Genomic DNA, 24,576 nt, shown 5'->3' with positions numbered 1-24,576 from the left:
ACTATGAGGCAGCAGCGCTAACCACTGAGCCACCGTGCTGCCCCTATCAATTTTTCATTGAGCTAAGTCAGTTCTGGCAACATTTTAAAACATAAAAGGGACAGGTTACAATTACATTATTTCCAATTAATATAAATTTTCTATTGGCCTATTATTGGGTGTAAGTGTATTGTTGAAATTATTTTTTCCCAGTATGTTCATAACGCAGGTACTCATACATATCACATTAGAGATGGGGCATTATATGTGACCTTTTAAAAATGCTGATCTCCTCAAATAGACTGTCTGATCCTCCTATTCATATAGGTGAATAGTTTGAGTCAGGCCATACCATTCCGAAATGAACTGGGAGGCATCTTGTAATGAACATGTACTGAATCAAGTTAGCTGACGACTTGCCTGTAACAATGTTTTTTCTATTATGAAGTAATACGCAGAGTTTGTAAGTAGAGACCACACAGTTGTCCATTCTTTAGAACCAGCCACAGTAATCCACTAAATATTCATGTTAGACCTGAGATTTTTCTCAATTGCCAGGATAAATAAATTTCAATTTGTCTCCCGATACAGGCAAATAGCTGGTATAGTACTTCTGATTATTTACACCTTGGGATGAGTTGAGATTGGTTCGGTCAGAAAGTTGACCACCTGAGGGGATAAAACGGACTTTTCTTTTTGATTTGGAAGACAAAGTATTAATTATTCAGTTTGATCCACTGATACCTAATTAATCCTAGTAATGTAATTTATGATGATTTGAACAGTGACTGTGAATTTTTTTTTTACCAAATGTGAACAAGGCTAGCATGAGTGAATAATCAAAGTTAATATGTTGCACTGAAGCCGTTGTTAACCTGTTTTATCAAGAGGTGTATGTAAAATTTAAAAAAACTTTCTGAATATAACTGCTTGACATTTCTCTACCTTCCACTTCATGCTAGTTATAATTAAAAAAACATCACTGAATTATTGAGAGCCAATGATTTGTTTAAGCTTTGGTTAATGGTTCTGACTTTGAATCTGGATGCTGTGATTGTAACAAGGTTGCCATTAGGTTGACTTAATTTACTTAAATTAAACCTAATCCTATTCAGAAATCTATTTTCTTCAAAGGGATGTGATTCATTTGTGAAGATAGCATTTCTGTTTCACAGCTGGAGAATATCTATTTGCAATATAGTATAAAACTCAGTACGGATCACTTACAGTATAATATAGAGTGACGAGAATTCCCAGGGTTGGGCTGCAAACATTCATTTTGAGTAATCAACATGGTCTGTCTTATTTTTGCCAATATTGGTCCAGATTTGATGGTCACCATGGTACTTGGAGAATTACCTTTTAAGAATGTTGCCAACAAGGATCTAAGTTTGTGTGTCTTAGATTTTGCCTTTCTTGTTTTTGTTTGTTTGATTGATCGGTTTATTGATTGACTTGATTGGGTTCCAGTGCAAAGCTAAAATGATCTCCAGATGTCCAGCAAAGTCAGTAACCACTCACAATCAAAACCAGAAGAACTGCAGATGTCGTACATCGGAAACAAAACCAGAAATTTGCTGGAAACGTTCAGCAAGTCTGAGCTATTCCATCAATTTCTCTTCTTGTACTACTCACAATTTTATTCATTCATAAAGAGCAAAATAAACATTTGAATATACACATGGGGTTAAGGTGGAAGCTGAGCTATCAAGCTGAAAGATAAAATGCGAATTACTTTTCTTAATATGGAGAAATTTGGTGTTCCATGCATATAATATTTTCTTGGAGCTACATTGGCTATTGAGCAATTTATATGAACTTAGCATGATGTTTAAAACCCAACTAAGATCCTTTTAAATAGCATATCACTTATTGAAGAGTTTTGCGAGTGAAATTAATGACAGATCAGGGAATGCTTTCATCAGTTCAATGATTTCAATCGCTTCAACTCTGCACTCAGTGGAAAAGAGTAGAATCACTGATTGCTCGTTCTGGATTCCCATGTTTTACTTTGCATGTATGAACTTGAGAAGTTGTAGCATTCAAACGAACTTTGATAGTTTTGTTGTGACTATGGCTGCAATATCATGGCCAAAAAAAAGTCCTATTTTTTTCCACATCCAGCTACCCTAAATGCCTAAAATCAAGGCAGGCTAATATCTGAATTCTCAAGAATTCAGTCAAATCATTTATAGATTACATTGTGTTAGTCTTAGCAAGTATGTAAATCTAATTCTTGACATTACAGTAACGGACTGATCATGGGAGGATCTATGAAGGTGAACTTGGTTGGGATTGATTGGACAAAAGAGATTGCCATGTATTTTTTTAAATTTCTTTTTTCTTATATTCTCAAATGTTGCCCTCGCTGTCATAATTGGATTGTACAGACATTCTGTTGTAATGTTGCAGTTCCAAGTGGTAGTGGAACTTCCATATTGGCTTCAAGTAGAATTTTAACTAAAATTTCAAGTAACATTATAAACTTGTAGCAGTGCAGAAGCAACGAAACAATATCCATGTTGAGGTGGTATTGAAGATTAATGGTACGGAAGGGAGATTGGGCATTCGTCTGGAAAGTTACAAAACAAGTCATTCTTTTTTAAACAGGAAACGATCAGGGAATTCAGAATCTGACAAGTCTGGCTTTCTTTTACTTTCTTAATGAAGTGACCTAACCTCTGTTACACACCACAAACCTTTTAATATGGCATAAGAATTTTTAACATTTAACTTCACATTAATATTGTTCAAGGAAAATTCAAAACTGATCATTTATTGCTCTAGTGTGGTAATCCTGAAATTGCTTTAAAGAAAAAATTCCTTGAATCTCAAGATCATTAAATTATGTCAGCTCCTCAATTGTAAATTAATAAACCAAATTAGTGCTGCCACATTTGTTGTAGGAATCCATCATAGTATCTTGTTTTCCATCTGTGTGAATTTCTTCACCTACATCTCATTGTTTTCACAATGCTGCTGAATTCACAGAATCCAATAAAGTCTTACATCAATGAAAGGGAATGAGAGAGAAAGAGCCTGTCGTTATTGATATCATCAAAGTATTCTTTTGCTTTTATTCTTTTAGTTGAAGATGAAAGCATTGGAATCTTCTGATTTCATGTGAAATACTTCTGGCTTTTGTGTTATGCTCCCTAGTTATTTTCAGTTTATGTAGTGTCCTCTGATGCTGCAACCTTGACTCAAGGCACCTTGTTGATATAAATTATCTAAACTTATTTTATTTTGTGTTAACTGTGAAGTTAAAATATGTAAAATTAATCTGCATATATAATCTTCAATATAAATACATTTTTTTTTTGCTCTGTCTCATCCCTCTAGGCCCCACCAGGAACTTGCATTGGATTGTTCATGATTTGCATTTTTCTGGCTCCATCTCCAACTTGTCAATACTTTATTAGTTAATATAGAATCTAATAAAAGCAACAAAACGTCCTGAATCAGTAAATCATTATAGCTCTAAGTTGATGGGTATAGTTATTTTCCTTGCGCTGAGCTTTGCTCCATCTTTAGTGGATAAGTTGTAAAGGGTAAGAAAATCAATGGGAAAACTGAAACGAGTGCACAAATATATAGCTAATTAACATAGAGGTCACCCATATTATTTGTTATGATACATTTTCCCATCTGTTTATCTTTTTTGTTTAAATTGTCTTCTAACAATCACCAGGACCCTGAAGAAATCATTGTTGGTAAAGGGATTTTCCAAAACCATAAGTAAATTCTTATAAGAATACAGACTTCCTTAAGTCTACAATTGTATAATAATTATGTTGCTGCACTATAGTTCAGAGACCTGGACCAATAATTCAGTGACTGAGTTCAAATTCTATCACTTCTTATTCTTTCATGGGGCTCTGAGGGGCTAGTATTTAGTGCTCATCTCTAGTTGCCTTTGAGGAGTGGTGATGTATTCTTGCAACACTGCTCTCTGTCAGGCTGTAGGTTTGCTCGCTGAGCTGGTGGGTTTGTTCTCAGATGTTTTGTCACCATGTTAGGTAGCATCATCAGTGAGTCTCTGGTAAAGCATTGGTATGCTGTCCCGCTTGCTATGTGTGTGTCTAGGTTTGTTTGATAGATGATATCGCTACTGTGCAAGGTCTGAAAATCTTCAACGATTTTATCACTGACCTTCCTTTCATACTGAGGTCAGGGATGGTAATAATCTCTGATGATTGCCATTCACAGTGACACATGCTAAAGTTCATATGCAGCAAGATATGGACAACATTCAATTGAACTGCATGTACAAACTAAGAGCAGGATTAGATTGTTCAGCTCACGACCTTGTTCCACCATTAAATAAGGTTGTGGCTGCTTCAATTGTAGGCTGAACTCCACATTACTACTACCCCTAATAACCTGTCCCTTCCCTCCTTGCTTGACAAGAACTTATCTACCTTTGTCATAAAAATTCAAGGTCTCTGTTTCCACCACCCTTTCAAGAAGAAAATTCCATAGATTCATGATGCTCTGAGGGAAAGAATATTGTGTAATGTCTGTTTCAAACTTTATTTTTAAACAATGAGTCCTAGTTCCAGATACTTTCATAAGTGGAAGCATTCTTTCCGCATCTATCATGTCAAGACCCATCAGGATCTCCTATGTTTCAGTCAAGTCCTAGTCATCCAAATGCCCAGTGGATTCAAGCCAAGTCCAACCATTCCTCATAAGACAACCCAGCTATTTCCAGATATTATTTGGGTAAACCTTCTCTAAACTGCCTGCAACACATTTACATCCTTTCCTAAATAAGATGACCAATACTGTGCATCATAATCCTAGTGTCTTATATGATTGAAGGATAATCTCCCTGTTTTTATATTCAGTTCCCTTTGCAATAAATGATGGCATTTAGTTCAGGTTTGTGTTGATGAGTGGTGAGTAACATTTCCTCACACAACTGCCAGCCAAATACTATCTGCAAGAGAGAATCTGCCAGTCAACCCTTTGCAGTTCAATAGCTTCACTATCACTGAATCCCCCACTCTCTACATCATGGGGGTTGCCATTGACCAGAAACTAAACTGGACCAGTTATTTAAATATCGAAGTCACAACAGCAGGTCATGTTAGAATTCATGTTGTTAGAAACTCACTCACTGCATTCCACAGCCAACCCATTATCTAGATGTACAAGTCAAATATAATGATATTGTCCCCACTTGCATGGATGGGTGCAGCTCCAGCAACATTCAAGAAACACACCACTATACAGAACAAAGTAGGCCACTTGATTGGCACCCAAAAACCCCTACCTTCAGCATTCACTTTCTGCATTACCAATACACAGCACCAATAAAATGCATTAAAGCAAATTACTAAGACTCCTTAGATAGCACCTTACAAACCTATAACCTCCACCAGCTAGAAGGGCAAGGGCAGCATAATAATGGGAACAACACCACTTACAAGTTCCCCTCCAAGACTTACACCACTCTGACTTGGAAATGTATTACAGTTCCATTAGCGTTGTCTTCATCACTATCAACCTCATCACTGAACTGCAGTGGTTTAAAACACAGTTTACCACCATCTTCTGAAGGGTGGTTAAGGATCGACGATAAATGTTGGCCTTCCCAGCAACACACTCATTCCGAGAATGGACCAATGCAATTCAGCCTTTTCTTTAATTGTAGCGGAATTTGACTCTTTAAGAAATTTCACTATTCTGAAACAGATATAAAAATTAAAATGAATTTGGATTGTAAACTTCCAAGGTTTAACAATAATCAGGTCTTGTAAAACTGAATAATCTAAAGTACACGCAGCACAATTGCAAAGAGTCTGCACCCACTATTAAAATTGAAATTTTACAAAAATACTATTACATTCTAAATCTTTATGTAATTCTAAATGGTTAAAAAGAGTGGTAAAATAAATTTCTGTTTTCCCAAACTACTGATAAAACATTTCCTGTATGCTTTTCTTCACACAATTTAAATGTGTTCTTCCTAAATACATTTGCAATTTTGATGTTCAGTTCATTGAGAAAATACTCCTCTGAGGTTCTTAACCATGTGAATTAGTTATAGATAATTACTAATTTCTTGGCTAGTCAAATGGTCCAGTATGAAGTAAACAGATCAACTTCAAAGCCCTCAAATGACTATTTCAAACTTTGTTTTGATTGACAGTGAATTTTGAAAAAAGCTGGAACAAATGTTAAAAGGCAGTATAGAGAAAGTTCTAAACTCTACAAAGTTTAGTGCTGTAAGTTTTCAAAAAATGCTCAATATATTTTAATATTTAAATCTCCTTATGGTAAATACTGAAGTACATTTTAATGTTACAACAATGGCTAGCTGTAACAACCCAATCAGCTGGCAGAGCACATTGACATTGCAATGCAGTGGGGCAGAGAAGAATAAGAAAAACTTGCATCATAGTTTCCTCCAACATCAAATTCTCAATCATATAATAATGTTCAGAGGAGATGCCATTAAAGCTGTAAAAGCACCAGAAGCTAATGATGCTCTATAAGGCAGAGGCAGACTATTTCTCATTGAAGTAAATGTTAAAAAAACCAAGTTGCAATAATCTTTTGAGCCCTAAGTAGCAAGTATCTTCAATCCTGACATCAGCAAGAGCTCCAAAGCTTTGAGTTGGTGGAATGATGACAAGTGCAGATGGAAAGATGAATACATGGGATAAACGTCAAGGAAACACAATTAGTTTACATGCTGAGATAACTTTGTCTATTCTGTAGCCCACTAAGTTGCTTATCCTGACAATGTTGAGAAAACAAAACTGGATGGGGCAACAGCAATGTTTGCATTTTAAGTCGAAAAACATTTCAATGCTTCAAATAATTAGAATCAGAGGGGAAAAAAATGAAAGGCAGGTTTATGAAAGTAAGTTTTATTGAAAGGGTGGGTTGCGAGGAACACCTGCAAGCGTTAAAGTGTTGCAGAAGGGTTAGTAATGATTTTCAGTGACTTGGGAAAGGTGATGGAAAGCACAGCGAGCAGTAATGGAATTAAGGGAGGGAATAATGCCCAAGAGGCCAGAATTGAAGGAACAAATTTTAGTTGGAATTTTGTAAGGTGAGATGTTAAGAGACAAGCAAGGGCAAGAGAATTTTAACATGAAAGTGAACATTTTTAATCTGAGGGTTGAAATGTAATATAGTCCGACAAGGATAACAAGTAAGCAGGACTCAGCACAGGATAGGAGATATTTGGGAGAATTTTGGATCAGTTGGACAAGAGTGGGGTCAAAATGAGAGAGTGCTGAAGTAGTTGAATCTGGAAGTCACATCAGCATCAATGAAGGTTTCAGCAATAGAAGGACTGAGCTGAGGATGGACAGTCATGAAGATGGTCAAGTGATGGGGAGGAACTTGGCTTAGGTTTGAATATGATGCTAAGACTGCAAGCAGCCATATTCAGATTGAGACCACAATCATGGAGGAGATGAAAACAGCAGTTGGTGTCTGGGTTTTTTTGTCTGGCCCTAAAGCAATGATTTTGGAGTGCAGTGTTAAACTGGAGAAAATTGCACAGCATCCAAGTGTGAGCTAGTGAAAGAACCAGCTGACAACGTCAAGGCAATGGCACAGCCAAGAGAGATGCTGGAGCTTGGTGTCATTAGTAGATGAATGAATATCAATGTCAGATCTGTGGATATGAAGGAATTGCACAAAGTACAGGAAGCCAATGAACCATGAGTGCAGGGGCAGTCATGTATTGAGGCAAGGAAGAAATATAAACTATGGGATTGAAGATCAAGTACTTTTATTACTATCATCCAATTTAGATTGTGAGGTGTTGCACTTTGCTAAAGCAAGTCAGGCCAGGACTTATACACTTAATGGTAAGGTCCTGGGGAGTGTTGCCGAACAAAGAGACCTTGCGGTGCAGGTTCATATTAAAGTTGCAAAAAGGCATTTGCAATGCTTGCCTTTGTTGGTCAGTGTATTGAGTGTAGGACTTGGAAGGTCATGTTGCAGCTGTACAGGATATTCATTAGGCCATTTTTGGAATGCTGTATTCCATTCCGGTCTCCCTGCTATAGGAAAGACAATGTGAAACTTGAAAGGGTTCAGAAAAGAGTTACAAGGATGTTGCTGGGCCTGGAGGGTTTGAGCTATAGTGAGAAGCTAAATAGGCTGCGGCTATTTTTCTTGAAGCCATAGAAGCTGAGGAGTTACCGTATATAGGTTTATAAAATCATGAGGGGCATGAATACAGTAAATAGCCCAGGGTAGGGAAACCCAAAACTAGAGGGCATAGGGTTAAGGTGAGAGGAGAAAGATTTAAAAAGATCTAAGGGGCAGCTTTTTCATAAAGAAGGTGGTGCATGTATGAAATGAGCTGCTGAGGAAGCGGTGGAGGCTGGTACAATTACAGCATTTAAAAGGCATCTAGATGGATACTTGAATACGAAAAGTTTGGAGGGATATGGGCCAAATGGGACTCGATTAAATTTCGGTTATCTCGTTGACATGGGCAAGTTGGGCTGAATGGTTTGTTTCTGTGCTGTACATTTCTATGACTGTATCTCAGCCCTGGTATTAAACCCTGTGTTAAACCCTCAAAACCAATGTGCACAACTTTGTACTATTAGCAAAAACAGCCACTTACTCCATTGCTCACCATTTTGTGTTGATAACAAAGGGGGGGGCAGATAGCAACGGGTATCAAGGTTCCCTCTGTGTCTCCATGTGACTTCAATGAAAGTGTTATATTGACTGGTTTAATTGACGGTGCAATGTCTGACTGCACTTAGTCACTATTGAAAGACAGCATATATAATATTTGTGTAATGCAAGGAACAAGATGTCAGGGCTTTATTAATAGCCCACCTAGATATTAAACTATTCCCAAAACCAGGATTCAGGTGTGAATTTGGGGAGATTGTAGTTCAGACTTGTAATTTGTTTCAACTTGATTAATTCTTCAAACAGTATGTCAAGACTGGAGCAGAACTTATTTAAATAGCTGTATTAATTTTATTTCTGATGGAACAATTTCAGAGATATTAGCTTTCAAAAATCAATCATCCTATCCTCTTTTTTTCTGGCAGCATTTTATTAAATCAGAATATTTTCCATGGACAAGTCAGAAATGGGAAAGGTATTCGAGGTTTTTTTCCCCTAAATTTTCCATCCTACATGTATAAGTTCAAATGCTTCATATGCAAAACTAGATTTGACTATCTAGAACTCTAAACTAACTGACACATGCATATTATCCTGTGATGGACTTTGTCTCAGTTGTCTGTAATGAATTAGATGAAACTGCATCTTGAAACAAGAGCAGCTTTATAGTAAAAATGCCACAAAAGTACTGGAAACATTTAGATTAGGCACCTCTTCAGGAAGGAGAGAACAACAATTCTGTGTTTCTAGCATTTGTCAGGCAGTATGGTGGCTCAGTGGTTAGCACTGCTGCCTCACAGTGCCAGAGACGTGAGTTCAGTTCAGCCTAAAGTGACTGTCTGTGTGGAGTTGCACATTCTCCCTGTGAGTTTCCTCTGGGTGTTCCAGTTTCCTTCCACAGTCCAAAGATTAGGTGGATTGGCCATGCTAAGAATTGCTCTATGGTATGCAGGGTAGGTGGGTTTAAAAAAAAATCCATGCATAGTTATGGGAATGGTGTGGTGGAGGGGAGTTGAGTCTGAGTGAAATGCTCTTTGGAGTGCTGGTGCAGACTCGATGGGCTGAATGGTCTCTTTCTACACTATTATGATTCTATGGTTTCCTGTATTCATTTCAGATTTCGGACATCTGCAATTTTTAAAGTTTGTTTTGGTTGCTCCTGAAATTTTATCTCTGTAAGATCATTAATCTAAATTTCACTGATTGGCATAGATAGTAGAGGAGTTTTACAGATTGCTTACAGTGTGGAAACAGGCCCTTCGGCCCAACAAGTCCACACTGACCCTCCGAAGAGCAATCCACCCATTCCCCGACATTTACCTCTTCACCTAACACTACGGGCAATTTGGCACAGCCAATTCACCTAACCTGCACATTTTGTGTTACATAGAAACAGGAGTAGCCCATTCAGTCTGCTCCACCATTCAGTTTGATCAGGGCTGATCCTCAAGACCACAAGAAATAGGATCAGGAGTAAGCCATTTGGTCCCTCGAGCCTGCTCCACCATTTGATAGAATATCTGACACTCCTCACACCCACTTTGCTGCCTTTTCCTCACAACCCTACAGCCCCCTACTGATAAAGAATCCATCTCAGCCTTAAATTTCCACAAGGACTCTGCCGCCACAGCTGTCTGTGGCAAGGAGTTCCAAAGAAACGCAACCCTCAGAAAGAAGAAATTCCTCCTCATGTCAGTTTTAAATTGACACCCCTTAATTCTGATCTGAAACCATCCTGAACAGAATGTGATTATTGCAATGCAGAGAGTGTATCACATGGTCTGCTATTTGGTATCATAGAATTCCTTTTGTTTTAAGCAATTCATCATGAAAACAGAAAAGGAACTAATAGAAATAATGTGCTGCAGACCACAGGTAAGTGCGCAATTTAGCCTACAAAACCTATTGGCAAAAGTACAGCGATATGACTTAGACATCTGCTGCAAATGTGGTGCCAAAATGATCACCTCAGATAAGCTGAGCTGATTGCGAAACCCAACAAGGTGGAGCACGTTCCACTGGGTCTACAAGCCAACAGCATGGACATCAAGGTGAGCAAATATGTTCCACATTGATCTAGTCCACTCTGATCAATGTAAATACATCTAGCTTCAATTGGAAACAGTAACAATCCACATCTGAAGCACTGTAGAAAGTTAGCTTTGCAATGTGGCCTATACAGTAAAGAGAGTGCCAGACACATGCATATTTTAACCTTATAGAGATGAGCTCTGTACGTCCAGAGGCACTTACGAAGAAAATCAAGTACCTGTGCCCAAAGCTCTCCACCAAGGTGTCTTGTTACAACTACTCCAAGGACATATGGGTATAGAGTGGATGAGACAACTCGCACAAGACACAGTCTATTGGTCAGGGATTATTAATGACACTGAAAAGTCAAAGGAAGATGTGTGAAGCATGCCAAAGCTAGAGCACTGTAGAGAACTTCTACACTCACTGGAATTTCCATCAGTTCCTTGGTCCAAAATTGCATTTTATGAATGGACCTCTCATATTAGAGCTGACCTTTCTCTGCACCATCTCTGTATCTGTAACATTATATTCTGAGTTCTGTTCTGTTACCCAAATGTACTTATGTAAGGTGTGATTTGTCTAGTTAGCACTTAAAACTATAATTTTCACACTATCTCTGTATATGTGCCAATAATAAATCACATCGAATGGAAATGACTACATTTCAATCATTACCCACATTTTCAGTAGTCAGGTAAAGAGCACTTCAGGTTTAACTGTGGCAAAGAGTTTGAGCCCCATATTCGATTTGTTCAGTGCACTTGAAGAAATCATTTCTGACAATGGTAGCAAAATACAGGCAGATCCTGTGAACAAGTGACATCTGACCATATTACCCCAGAACAAATGGTCTGCTCCATTAATTTTTTGTCAGTATGCTATACCTCAGAGCTACACTTCTAGATATGGGATTATTTTTGCTAGCATAGATCATGTTCAGAAAGTAAGGAAACAATTTGGCAAAGCCATCAACTGTCCACAATCTCTGAGAATCAGGGTACACTTCTCAGCTAACAAGTGGTCGGAGATGATACAAGACCAGCATCCAGATGTGGATTTATCCCAACAACAAGTAAGGTAAAAGATCACCTTTCACAATGATAACATATTTACTTAGAGGTTTTGAAAGTGCATACTGATCCAGGTCTTAGATGACACACAAGAATGGCACCAACACTGAGGAAGAAGAGATGACAACTAATGGACATCTACAATAAGCCACCTCGAAAGAACACACCCACATCACAACATTGTTATGGATTAGGGCCAGGATAACAATCAACAGACTAATGTATATGGAGACCAAGCATGGTTAAGGAAAAAATCCACACTTCAAAACATTTGCACAATTTAACAAGAGTTCCTAAACTGCTGAAATGATAGAGAGACTCAGCCTTCTGTACATGTATAGTTTACAGTCTCAATCTGTCCACAGCTAATATAAATAAATGCGTGAATATTCTCACTTATAGCACACAATAGCTTTCTTTGAGAAGAAAAGAAGAATGATTTATTATTATCTTTGCAATGTTGTCCCTTTAAGAGCTCAACAAGCAAATGAGCCAAGTCATGAATGCTATTATTATTATTATGTTACTCCATAGCACCCTAGGCACAGGTTGTGTCTGGGGAATACGGTGAATTGTATCTATTAATTTAACTGTAAATAAGACCTCTTCAAATGAACAACATTCAGATACCTTATTCAGATATTATGGTAGAGAATTACAATACTGTCCAGTTTTAAGAAGGTTGTAATAAAGTAAGTTGAAATTAACAATTTCTTCTGCTCCCTACTGTTATACAGTATTCTTAATCTTTCATCATGAATTTCGTTATTTCACAAGAGATGTTAATATGAGCTCTTACCTACTTGTTGACCATCAAAAGGTTCAGGTAGCCATTTTTGATCTGCTTTGTCTAATGATATACATATAACTCAGAATTCCTGATGGCATTCCTCCTTTCATTTCCTCAACAATAAAATCTTGAAGTTCAGTGCAGTAATGGGAAATTTAATGCATTTAATCATTTTGAAAAGTGAGCTTTGTCATAAAGTTATTTTTCAATCTTCCATCATTCTTCATCTTCATTGCATTTTGCATGCTGGCATTTAGTTAGTAAGAAAAATGTAATTGAGATTATGGCAGCTAGCCTGCAAAGACCTTCAAAAGCATTTAACGATTGGTAGTGCACCTAGTCTGGTCTACATGCCTTCAGACCCACAGGAGTATAATTGACTCTTAATTGCGTTCTGAGTAATTAAGAATGACAAATAAGTATTGTCCAAGCAGAAAAAGCTGTACCCCTTGAATTGAAAGAAGATTGCTGTACATGTCATGTAAGTACACCCACTATATATTTTAGGTGAGAGCTCCGAAATTTAAATTCAGTGACAATGCAGGAATAGTGATATATTTCCAAGTCGGGATGATGTGTAACTTTATTGCTGCTGGTGGTGGTCCCCTCCACCTAGTTGCCCATAACCTTCCAAGTGATCAAGTTTGTCGTGTTAGAAGATGCTGGCAAAAAAGTTTTGTTACAGCAGTGCGTCTTGTAGATCAGTGATTCCCAACCCCTTCAGTAACATGCCACAGTATGCACCCACTTGTTTCACCTGAATTGTTTAATTATTGACATGAATTTACTTGTATTTGCAATGGTTATGATCTTACTAGGAAGGTTTGCAACATAATGCATACAACAAACTACAGCAGGATCACATTCATTTGTATTTCAAATCCACGGGAAAAGAATATGCAGTCTTGGAACACAGACACATTTTCAAAACCCACTCAACTCAACCATTTCTAATGACTCATGGTCTTAAATATGTTCCATGCACTGCATAGAGTTCAAGGGTCTGAATTTCGGAGATGGCATTTCATATTTGTAACTTCTTAAAATTATTATTTTTCATTAAATTATTGTACAGATGCATGACTGAAATGTAATGAATCAGAGTAAATGCAAAGTGGAGAAAATGGCAATTTACTGGGTTAGTGGAAATCCTCAGTCTGCTGGTGTGTGCTGAGCTTATTGATCCTAGGAGTAGTACAGAAATACTGTTCAAGATGGATCACTGTTTGCTTGACATGGATTTTGATTACCTTTGTTCAGATTTCACAGCACACTTGAACTATTTTCATGGCACACTAGTTGAAAACCACTGTTGTGGGGGGGGGGGGTGCGGGGGGGAAAGTACGCAAAGCAATCACATTTCACCAGTAACGGAGGGAGTACATGTTTCATTTGGTAAATGGGATAATGATCAAGGGGCTGCTTTGGCATGAATGGTCGTGAACTTATGAGTGTCGGGGCTGTTGCCCAGGCAAGGGGAAGGAATTCCGTCACAAATCTGACTTTGCCTTGTGACATGAAGATTTCAGTTCCCAGGCTGCAAGTTGGACAGCACCAACTTTTACAGTAATTCTTGGGATATGGATATCACTGGGAAGGCCAATATTTATAGCTCATCCCTAACTGCCCTAGAGAAGGACGTGAAAAGTCATCTTCCTAAACTACTACACTCCATGTGGTTGTGTACATGTACAGTGCTTTTAGGAAGGAGTTCTAAAATTTTAACCTACCATTCAGTGAAGGAATGGTGATATAGTTCCACGTCAAGAGGGAGTATGCACTTGGGGAGACCCTTGCAGATAGTGGTACTTCTGTAGTTACAGGATTTATTTGACTCATTCAAATACATTTGTGATAATTGGTGAAATCCTGCATCCATCTTTCTCTCTCTCTCTCCCTCATTTGCGCTCTGTCTCTGGAGTTTTGATAGATGTTCATTGATGGTAATGCCTTTGAATGTCAGGGGGAATGACAAAAAATAAGCATGGAGTTTTAACTGATAGGTTGTATATGATTGAAAACTTTAAGGAAGCCACTAGCATACTGTCTGCATGAACTTTCAACTTTGATGAAGTTGCACAAAAAGTTATTTTATGATTACATAACTAATTAGGAGGGAGACAGAATTAGAAATAAAGAATTCTTCAGTTGTGAGATGTACCATGGTATTCCCAAGCAATCAGTACTGAGACATCAGTGACTGAAATGGACATTTCAGTGCTCCCTGCTCTGAGCCATGGTTTTCCAGGTTCACACCTGCTTCAGAGGTGTGTAATAACACCTGCGAACAGTTTGATTAGAAACTAACTATCCAGATGACATGAATTTGGAAAAGCCAATGGCAGCAAAAGTTACAAATGCAAACAAACTGACAAAGGGGCTTGGCAAAGTGGTGGCGTTCACTGTGGGAAGCGTGAGTTCTTTCACTTTGGATCTCAAAGGGATGTATTGAATCCTTCATGCTTCAAGGCCCTGAGTGACGCAGAAACAAATAAATTCAGGTACCTATATAGAGAAATTACAAAAGCTACTCATAAGATTAAAAAAAAATCCTCATAGAGTGTTGACCTGATGTGCATATCCTTTCTCTCTATTAAGCTTTGGAATAAATGAGTGCAAATATCAAAATTACCACAATGGCTATGAAAGGTACAAGCCCAAATATCCAAATGCAAGATGCTTCATATAATAAACAGTAGCTAGGCCTGTGTATGATGAGTTAGAAGTTGTTAAGCATCAACTGACCAGAAGATGTCATCTCAGTGTCCTAAGTTATGTCACTCCGGTATCAGTCCGAATTGCAAGAGACTACAAGTGTTTTAGTTCTCTTGAACTTTTCAGTTGCAAGCCAAAATCCTCATGGTCAAAATATAAAGCAGAACTGCCATAATGCTGCAGGTACTTCAAGCTGCAGATGTGAACCAATTGAGGCAGTTTGTTTCATGATATATTTATCTGGAAACTAACAGCATTCAGTAGAGGCCATTCAAGACCTTCAGACTCATGAGCTGCAAACTGAACGAACTAGTGAACAGAAAGTGCAGAAAACGTAGAACTGACCTGCTTTGGATTTATGGGCTATATATTTGATACTTTTATTACAAACAATATGTTGTGGTCCATACTGTTTTCTCTTTCTGTTTTGTCTAACTATGCTGCACACTACTCCCAGCCAAGGTGACAAGCACTCACCTGCTTCCAGACATCTGCTAGTGACACTTCAAAAGTGGCTGCAAGGCGGTGGGGAAGGTGGCCTTTATTTACTCTCCCCTCTCATTCTGATAATCAGAACATGCAACAAGTGCATTTAAACGTTGTTAATAATTACACTTAAGTATATGCAGACCCTCACCTGGAGCCAAACAAAACTATGGTCTTCATAATATTATTATTTCATGCCAGCTGTACCATTAGACGATTATGTCCATAAAAAAATTCTAATATGCTTTCTGATAAATTCACTACTTAAGAAGTATGGTTAATTACTTTTGGAATGTAGGAAACTCAATCACCTTATACACAGGCACACAACAGCAATGTAGTACTTACCACATAATTCATTTTAGAAATAATTAACAACTAAACAATCAGAAAAGTCCAACTGTAAAGGAGTAATTTTGAAGTTTTCCTCTGAATCGAGTGAACGGGAGTGCATTTGAAAATGCCATTGAATAGCTCCCATCAACTAGTTCAGTAATCATTTAAGTTATGCAGTAAATTTGTCTGTAGTTTATCAAGCAGAAAAATTTGCTGATCATTTATAGCATCCCTGTTCTTGGAACTATGGTGCATATGGCACTGAGAGAATTTGAATTCTTTATTTTAGATTGGATTAGATCTAAACTGGTATCTTGAACGTTTTCACATTTCGTGAACTTATATCATTTTTGAGTGTTTAGTACTTAATTGATTCTCTTTCTTCTAGAAGTTGATCCATCAGATGGTTCAGGTCTGGGGACTGGCGCCATTGTTGGCATCCTTATTGTCGTCTTCCTCATCTTGCTCGTTGCTGTTGATGTCACCTGCTACTTCATTAATAAGTGTGGCCTGCTGATGTGCATTGCTGTTAATTTCTGTGGGCAGCCTGGTCCAGGATCCAAAGGAAAGGACATGGAAGAAGGAAAAGCTGCTTTCTCGTAAGGAATTTAAACCTTTAACTTTTCAGAAATACAAATATGTTGTAGCAGCAAAGTTAATGTGTTTTAGTAATTGTTGCACCGCTGTGCTGACAAGATCATCTGGGTTTCAAGCCCTTAATTATACATTTAGCCAGTCCTGTCAATAATTGTGAAACCATGTTGACATACCACGGTGGCTCAGTGGTTAGCACTGCTGCCTCACAGCGCCAGAGACCTGAGTTCAATTCCCGCCTCGGGCAACTGTCTGTGTGGAGTTTGCACATTCTCCCCGTGTCTGAATGGGTTTCCTCCGGGTGCTCCGATTTCCTCCCACAGTCCAAAGATGTGCAGGTTAGGTGAATTGGCCATACTAAATTGCCCGTAGTGTTAGGTGGATTAGTCAGTGGTAATTGTAGGGAGATGGTTGTTCTTCAGAGGGTCAGTGTGGACTTGTTAGACTGAAGGGCCTGTTCCCACTCTGCAGGAAATCTAATCATCTAATCTAATAAACCAGCAAAATATTCATTGAAAATCACAGGGCTCCACCGGTTCAGAAATTAGATGAAAATTAAAATTACACAATTGAATCTAAAAGATCTTGGGGTTCTGTTGTTTTCTTCTTAATATTAAAAATGCCCATCTAAAACTCATTGAGCATTACTAAATCACCATGATCTTAATTATATCATCATCTAGTCAAGTATTTTGAACACAAATAGTATATGTTTATACCTTTGCTGTTTAAAAATCGAGAGCTTTTAATTATTTTAGTGCCTAGTAAACACTACGCAGAGGCCTGAAATAGATGTCAAAGGCAAAGCAAATCTCTAACAGCACTGCTATCTTCATTCCTCATATGTACGCCAACAGTTTTCTTTCGTAGCATGCTAAATAGTTTCAAAAAAATCTCTTTGCTCTATCTAGTTTTATTTGACTATCTGCATTGTTCACTCATGTAGGCATTACTTCCTGAACCAGCATTTATTGCCCAGCCTTAGTTACCCTTGAGAAGCTGTATCCTTGAACCAGTTGATGTAGGTAGACCCATGGTGCCATTAGGGAGCGAGTTTCAGGATTTTGACCCAGTAATGCTGAAGGAACAGTGATATGCATCAATCTACAATATTCCCTTGGTGTGTTTCTAATAATCATGCATCCCACTTATTGACAAGAACTAATTCGATTTCTTGTTTCAAAACCAATAAGGTTTGTCATTCCACATCAGTGTCCATAATTTGTTCCTCGCACTGGATAACAATTCTGTTGTGGTCAAGCTAATTGATAGAATAATGCAATCTGTTCAAATACCAGGCAATAAACGTCAGACAAGGAGACTCTCAATAATATTTTATTAAGCAACAAAAGTAACATTCAACAAATTAAAACCATCGGTAGCCAAGATCAGATGGTTCTTGATTTCCTCATTGCTAGTGGCATGGATGACTCTTAATTCATCTCTCCTTGTCTCTGCATGCATCATCTTCAAATCTGTGCCTCAAACCTCTTCCAGGTCGGCTCCTTTTTCTTTAGCTCTTCTGTGTCACTTGTCGTGCTCTGATCAGTTGATGCATACTGTTTAATTAGTCCTGCTAGTTCATGCATTGATTAATTCATTAATCATAGTCACTTGACCTCATATATACATAATGTGCGCTCTTTAACAGTCTGTTGTTAGCTTCTTTCTAAATGAACATCTGCCAAACGAGCCGACCACTTCACCCATTAATTAGAACTCCAAAGTTAATTCATTTTTACATTTCATGCTAAATATATTCTGCTTTTTGTTACATTTTGACAATTGGTACAGTTTGGATACTCTTTCCTTTCTCCTATTCATATCATCAGTCCTTGAGACAATGTGGTTATGGCTAATTTAAACCATGCAAGCAGTATTCTCTCAGTGAAGTTCACATCTAAAACTTGCTTTTCAAATATCCCATATAAAATGCAATTGGTCATTAAAACCTACCCGCCATATGAAAAATGGCATCTTACATTTGTTTACAGGAAAGACGAATCAAAGGAGCCGATTGTGGAGGTACGGACTGAGGAAGAACGAACTCCCAATCATGATGGTGGAAGTCAAACTGAACCCAATGAAACCACACCACTGACAGAGCCTGAGTAAGTTGCCACGTGTTTGAGAATGTGGCTATTTTGTACTGTGATTTCGGCTGGTTCTTTTGCTTTACCTTTCAGTTCATATGATTGGTGGGTCATTTCTGCTTGCCTTTTAACTCCTGTGAATCCTGTGAGCTATTGTGCGGTGCTCAGTCTATTTGCCTCGTGTTTTCCTGATAGTGCTTACCCACCAGAATTACTTTATCATAATTTAAAGGACGAGGCCAAAATCAGAGAAGTTAAGATCCACAAATAATTTGCTTATGAGTTTTAGCCATTCATGAATTTTTAGGAATCACTAAAAGTTTGCAAATATAGTTAGAGATGAACTTTGTCAAAATTGAGAGAAATGTAGCAAATTTCCATTCGACAGATATTAATAAAATAACCTCTAACTTTCTCAGTAAAATTCTGACCTCTATTTATGATTGGCTACATATGCATGAATATTGGTGGGGAAGAAGAAAGCTTGTTTTGTTTTACACTTAATAAGCAGCACTGTGATGTTCTTAACACGGTCATGCACTTACTGTAATTCAAAACCTGAATCTGAAATTTTTAAGAAGACACATTGTGAATTTTGATTTGATTTATTTGAGAGATCCAAGCAACCAATTAACCTTGTGACTTACAACAGGCTACAATAAGTTCAGAATTATTGAAGCTTAAGTCACTTCCTGTCAGTTTCTATAACATCCGAGTCATTTATTATGCTAGTTAAGGATGCTATTGGAACACAGTCCAACTTTCAAACCCAATATATGGTGCTATTTAATGTTACATGTTGCATACGTGACAGCATGATATGGTTGTTTTGTGTGCTTTTGCTTCTTTCTGTCACTATTGCTATATTGTCTATTCTATCCATTTTCTACTCCTATTGTCCTCACAGGCATGCAGCAGATACCCAGGCTACTGTCGAAGACATGTTGCCTTCTGTCACCACAGTAACCACTAACTCTGACACTATCACTGAAACTTTTGCCACTGCTCAAAACAGTCCAACGAGTGAAACGACAACACTCACTTCCAGTGCTGCACTCCCAGCCTCAACCACACCTGAGCCATCACCAGCTTCAGCTGCTCCACCTCACTCACCCAAGGCAGCTGTAGCATCACCTACTTCACCTTCCACCAAGTCTCAAACCGAGACTGCTCCCATTGTTGCGCCCCTTGTTGATCTTAGTGATGCCCCAGTCTCTGTTTCTGCAACTCCTGCTTCTGCCCCAGTCTCAGTTTCTTCGCCGCCTTCTTCCACCCCAACCTCCAGTAATCCAGTCTCAAACGTCAATTCCAACCAAGCCTCTGCCCCACCAGTTGCCGGAGCAGCAGAGGAGGTGACAAAAGGTCCTGCCAATAACAAATCTGGTCCAGTTCCCAGCCCCGGAAACCCAGCCAGTCCCCCGGCTACATCGGCACAGCAGCAACCCAAGCCAGAAGCTCCAACGACTACCAAGAGTCCAGAAATAGAAGCTGCAAAACCTAACCCAGTGAAGAGTCCTGTGGAGCCAACAACTAACTCCACCAGTGTGAAGAATGAGGCTGCTACAGACAGCAGCAAAAAACCCTCCCAGGGTGAGGACTTTCCAGTTGACGGAGGGACCTTCAAGACCTCAGACATTGACCTTGCAAAGGATGTTTTTGCAGCTCTTGGCACTTCTTCTCTTCCCACTATGGCTGGTGGGAAAGCTGCTGACCTTGCTCCTTCCATTGCAGACGCCGCTTTACCATCTGCTCCGGCAAAGGAAGAGTATGGGCATTTTTCACACTAATGCTACTTGCTTGTCACTGTGTCTTTGTTGTGATGCAGCTCTGCTTTCATGTCCTTTCAGCTCCTGCATAAAACCTGGTCACTGAGATAAGGCAATTCAAAGGCTACTTTCTTAATTTTTTTAAGGTGGTATCTTGCTTTAACTTGCTAGGTGAAAAGGCTAATGTTACTGGACATTTAGGTGTTGCAGATCATATGAAGTTAGTGGCATTGTTTCATTAAAGGAAAACATTGAATTAAATTTTGCAGACCATTCCAATTAAACAACATCTTATTGCACTTGTTTACCTTTTTTAGAAAAAAATTCAAACTGAATCTCCTTCCAATTGACTTGAAACGTTATGTGAATTTAACTCTCTTAAATTGTGGAGGACGAGGAATGTTTGTATTGGCAGTGTATTTAGTTGATGTTTTACATAGATTTGTGGTTCAAGCATGCTGGATTGAAGAGGTCAATAAACATAACATGATTAGCAGTGACGATTACAGTTTGAGTTAGAGCAGCAGCCAAACATCCTACAGAGGTTAAGCCTTCTGAAACAATAGCTTTTTGCAATGGCAGTGAATTAAATCTAAATTTATAGGTAACACCCAAGCAGAATTTACACTTTGCCATGGCCAGTGTTCATCTCAGCAACATCTGGTTCAGCTTGTCTGATTTTTTAAAAAATTGGCTTCTCATCTAAATTGAACACAGGACTGAATTTAAAACTGGCCTCTGGAACGTACAGGCCACACACTTGCTCAACTTGCAAAATACACACCTGACCTATGTGAGACTGTACAAGGGATTTTCTTGTTCTCACACGAGCATCGGGTTCACACTGCATTTTGTGAGTTGCAATGAGGTGTGTAAGCTGAGTGAAGGTGGGACGGTTAGGAGCCACACTTCTGTTCTCCAACACTCCAACTCACCTTCCAATATCATTTAAAGATCCCCTAAACCTCACTCCCAGCCACTCCTGTGCCATATCTCCCATGCCATCTGTGTGCCCTGACCTTCCCCATGCCAGCTTCATGCCCATCCTCGTATTCTCCTTAGCTAGTCACCCTGTATGCACAAAATACAGTTCTCAGAAGCCATGCAACAGCTGTGGGAATTAAATTAGTATATCATTTGAAAAACCATTAAACCTCTTCAGAAAATAAGAGTCAGATCGCTAGCATTGATTCTGCTCCCCCACTAAAGAAATGAAATTGTCCTGTGGCACCATAACTGTTTTGATGTGGAAATGAGTTGCTGCAGTAGGAACCTTCTTGCTCCCTATTATGATCAGAGAATCCACTTTTGTATTTCTTTGTGAGGTACTGAATTTTTCCATGAACAACAATAGAATAACTCTCAATTTAAGATCCACCCATTCCTAAGATAGCAAAAGTTCAACAACCTGCAAATACATTTTAAATCTTTGTATCTGATTAAAAGTACATGAAATGTTTTGTGAGCCTTACTTGCTGATGTGCATGGCAATTGCTTTTCCCCAAATGTAGCTACTGAATGGTGCTGCAGTGTGACTGTACAACTTCCTTTAAATATTCTCATACACTGTGTTGATCCAAAACTGAGTAAAATAAGAAATAGTCTCTATTGTCTGAGGCTAAATGCAAAGACTTTAGTTTCTTCACCAGCAACATAATCGAACAATAGGATTTCTTTTTTTATTCATTCATGGGATGAAGGTGTCTCTGGCTAGGCCAGCATTTATTGTCCATCCCAGGGGGCAGTTAAGAGTCAACCACATTGCTGTGGGGTCTGGAGTCACATGTACTTCAGACCAGATAAGGATGGCAATTTCCTTCTCTAAAGGACATCAGTGAGCCAAATGGGTTTTTCCAACAATTGGAGTCATAGCGCTCTACAGCATTGAAACGGACCCTTCAGTCCAACTCATCCATGCCAACCAGATATCCTAAATAAGTCTAGTCCCATTTACCAGCATTTGGCTGATACCCTTCTAGAGCCTTCGCATTCATGTACCCATCCAGACGCCTTTTAAATGTTAAAATTGTACAAACCTCCTACACTTCCTCTGGCAGCTCATTCCAATTGCGTGCCACCCTCTGCGTGAAAAAGTTGCCCTTTAGGTCCCTTTTAAATCTTTCCCCTCTCACCCTAAACCTATGGCCTCTAGTTCTGGACTTCCTCCAACCCAGGGAAAAGATCATGTATATTCACCCTATCCATGCCCCTCATGATTTTATAAACCTCTATAAGGTCAGCCCGATGATCCAGAGCAAATGGCTCCAGTCTATTCAGCCTCTCTCTATCGCTCAAATCTCCAACCCCGTCAGCATGATTGTAAATCTTTTCTGAGCCCTTGTAAGCTTCACAGCATCCTCCCAAACAGAACAGAATTGCATGCCGTATTCCAAAAGTGGCCAAACCAATGTCCTGTGCAGCTACAGCATGATCTTCCAACTCCTGTCTTCAACACACTGACCAATAATGGAATTGACAGTAGTTTCACTGTCATCTTTAGACTCTTAATTCCAAATTTCTATTGAATTCAATTTACACCATCTGCTATGGCAGAATTTGAACCCAGGGTCTCAGAATATTACCTAGGTCTCTGAATTAACAGTTCACAATATTAGCATTAGGGCATTTCCTCCCCTGAATTTTTTATCCTTACTTTCTTTCTTGGTATTCAATAATGTCCAGGTTTCTGGAAACAATGCAAGTGTATTAATCTTTTAGTTTTGCAGATAATTTCTCCCAACCCCTAAAATATTCATTGTGACCCATAGCACATTATTAAGTAACCACTTGCTCCAGGACTATTTTTAACATTCATCAGGAATGAAAGAGTTGCACTTATATAGTGGTGTTCACTAAAGTGCTACAGCCAGCTGACTACTTTTGATGTGTGATCGCGGATGTAATGAAGAAAAGGTGGCAGCCTCTATGTGCACACAGCATGATCCCACAAGTTGCACTGAGATAAATGAACAAGTCATCTATTTTAGCAATATTGGTTGAATGAGAATTGTTGATCAGGATTCTAGGGAAAGAACTATCCTGTACTATTATGTGATGCCTGGAATGAAAGTATAGATTTTGTACTTCTGTCTCGTGTGGAGCTTGAGTCTTATAATTCAGAGGCACAGCTAACAGAGGATCAGTGAGAGGTACATGAGAATGATCCAGGATACTCAACCAAGGATGTTTGTTACTGCCCCTGTCCCCCATCACATCCTTTCTCATCAAGGAGGACTTAGCCATCAGTTCACAACTTCCTTTATCACTGTGGCCAAGGTTAGGGAACCAATGTAGCTAAGTTTTCCAACATGCCAGCGTTCTGCATGTTTACTAGGAAGGTCACAGACCAATGTCGATATGTACAATTCGGTGTTATAACCAGTCATGAAATCCAGGTGCTGCAACAGTCTTGTCATTTGAATGATGTGTAACGTTCACTTCCATGGGCAAAAGTTCTTCAGAAATGTACATTCAGTTCAGTTTCTGACTAAGGTTTTATTGTGCAATTGAAATCAGCATTTCAAAGTGCTTTCAGATCCACTGTTCCATTAGGACTTTAGAATCTGTTAATTTTCAGACCAATAAAGTGTGATGAATTCAAATTTGGAGGTATTGTAATCAGCTCCAAATTAGTTAGATAGACTAGATCTTCAATTATATTGAACCACTATTGAGCTTGTTTCGAAAATCAGTGTTTCACTTGAAACCTCCCTCCGGTTTATCGGATTTTTCTTAATGATGACCAAGTTTCATGCATGAGATTTTTTTTTAAATTTGCATGGTTTTTGTTTATACTGAGGAAGATTTCTCCTGGGCATGGGGGATGTTGTCTCTGTTTCTTTAAAGACTTAGCTAATTTGTTTCTGTTTACTGATGGCCAGTTACTGTAATACTTTTGTGTTCTTTCAGAATTTCATTTTGTCAATGCAAGGACTGTGCAGTAAACTAATCTTTTAAAGTGAACCCAAGTATTGAATTAGGTCATTGTAAACACTGATATATAAAATACAGTAATTATAAATGTTTCCATTAATGATCTGTGATGTACTCCAGTGTTTGCTTTTTTGGTTGGGCGTAGTTAAAGCAGGAAT

At 38.6% G+C, this 24,576-nt stretch overlaps 1 protein-coding gene across 12 annotated transcripts in view; it reads left to right on the top strand.

The window, feature by feature from the left end:
- Positions 1–24,576, top strand: part of ncam1a (neural cell adhesion molecule 1a) — a 511,684-nt gene that overhangs the window by 481,407 nt on the left and 5,701 nt on the right. For 4 of the 12 annotated variants that reach the window (XM_087976401.1, XM_043676727.2, XM_043676724.2 and 1 more), the window contains 3 exons: positions 16,421–16,631; positions 18,621–18,737; positions 19,627–20,484. In XM_087976401.1, coding sequence (XP_087832527.1) covers positions 16,421–16,631; positions 18,621–18,737; positions 19,627–20,484 — 1,186 coding nt within the window. The remainder of the gene's footprint in view (positions 1–16,420; positions 16,632–18,620; positions 18,738–19,626; positions 20,485–24,576) is intronic. The other 8 variants (XM_043676728.2, XM_087976400.1, XM_043676737.2 and 5 more) reach the window with 3 other exon arrangements.

This window comes from Chiloscyllium plagiosum, unplaced genomic scaffold, assembly GCF_037043375.1.
Source record: "Chiloscyllium plagiosum isolate Xiang-an unplaced genomic scaffold, Cpla_swu_hap1 HiC_scaffold_29, whole genome shotgun sequence".
Classification (NCBI taxonomy): domain Eukaryota; kingdom Metazoa; phylum Chordata; class Chondrichthyes; order Orectolobiformes; family Hemiscylliidae; genus Chiloscyllium; species Chiloscyllium plagiosum.
The sequence above is the reverse complement of the archived record's forward strand: the minus strand, read 5'-3'. Positions and strand labels throughout refer to the sequence as shown.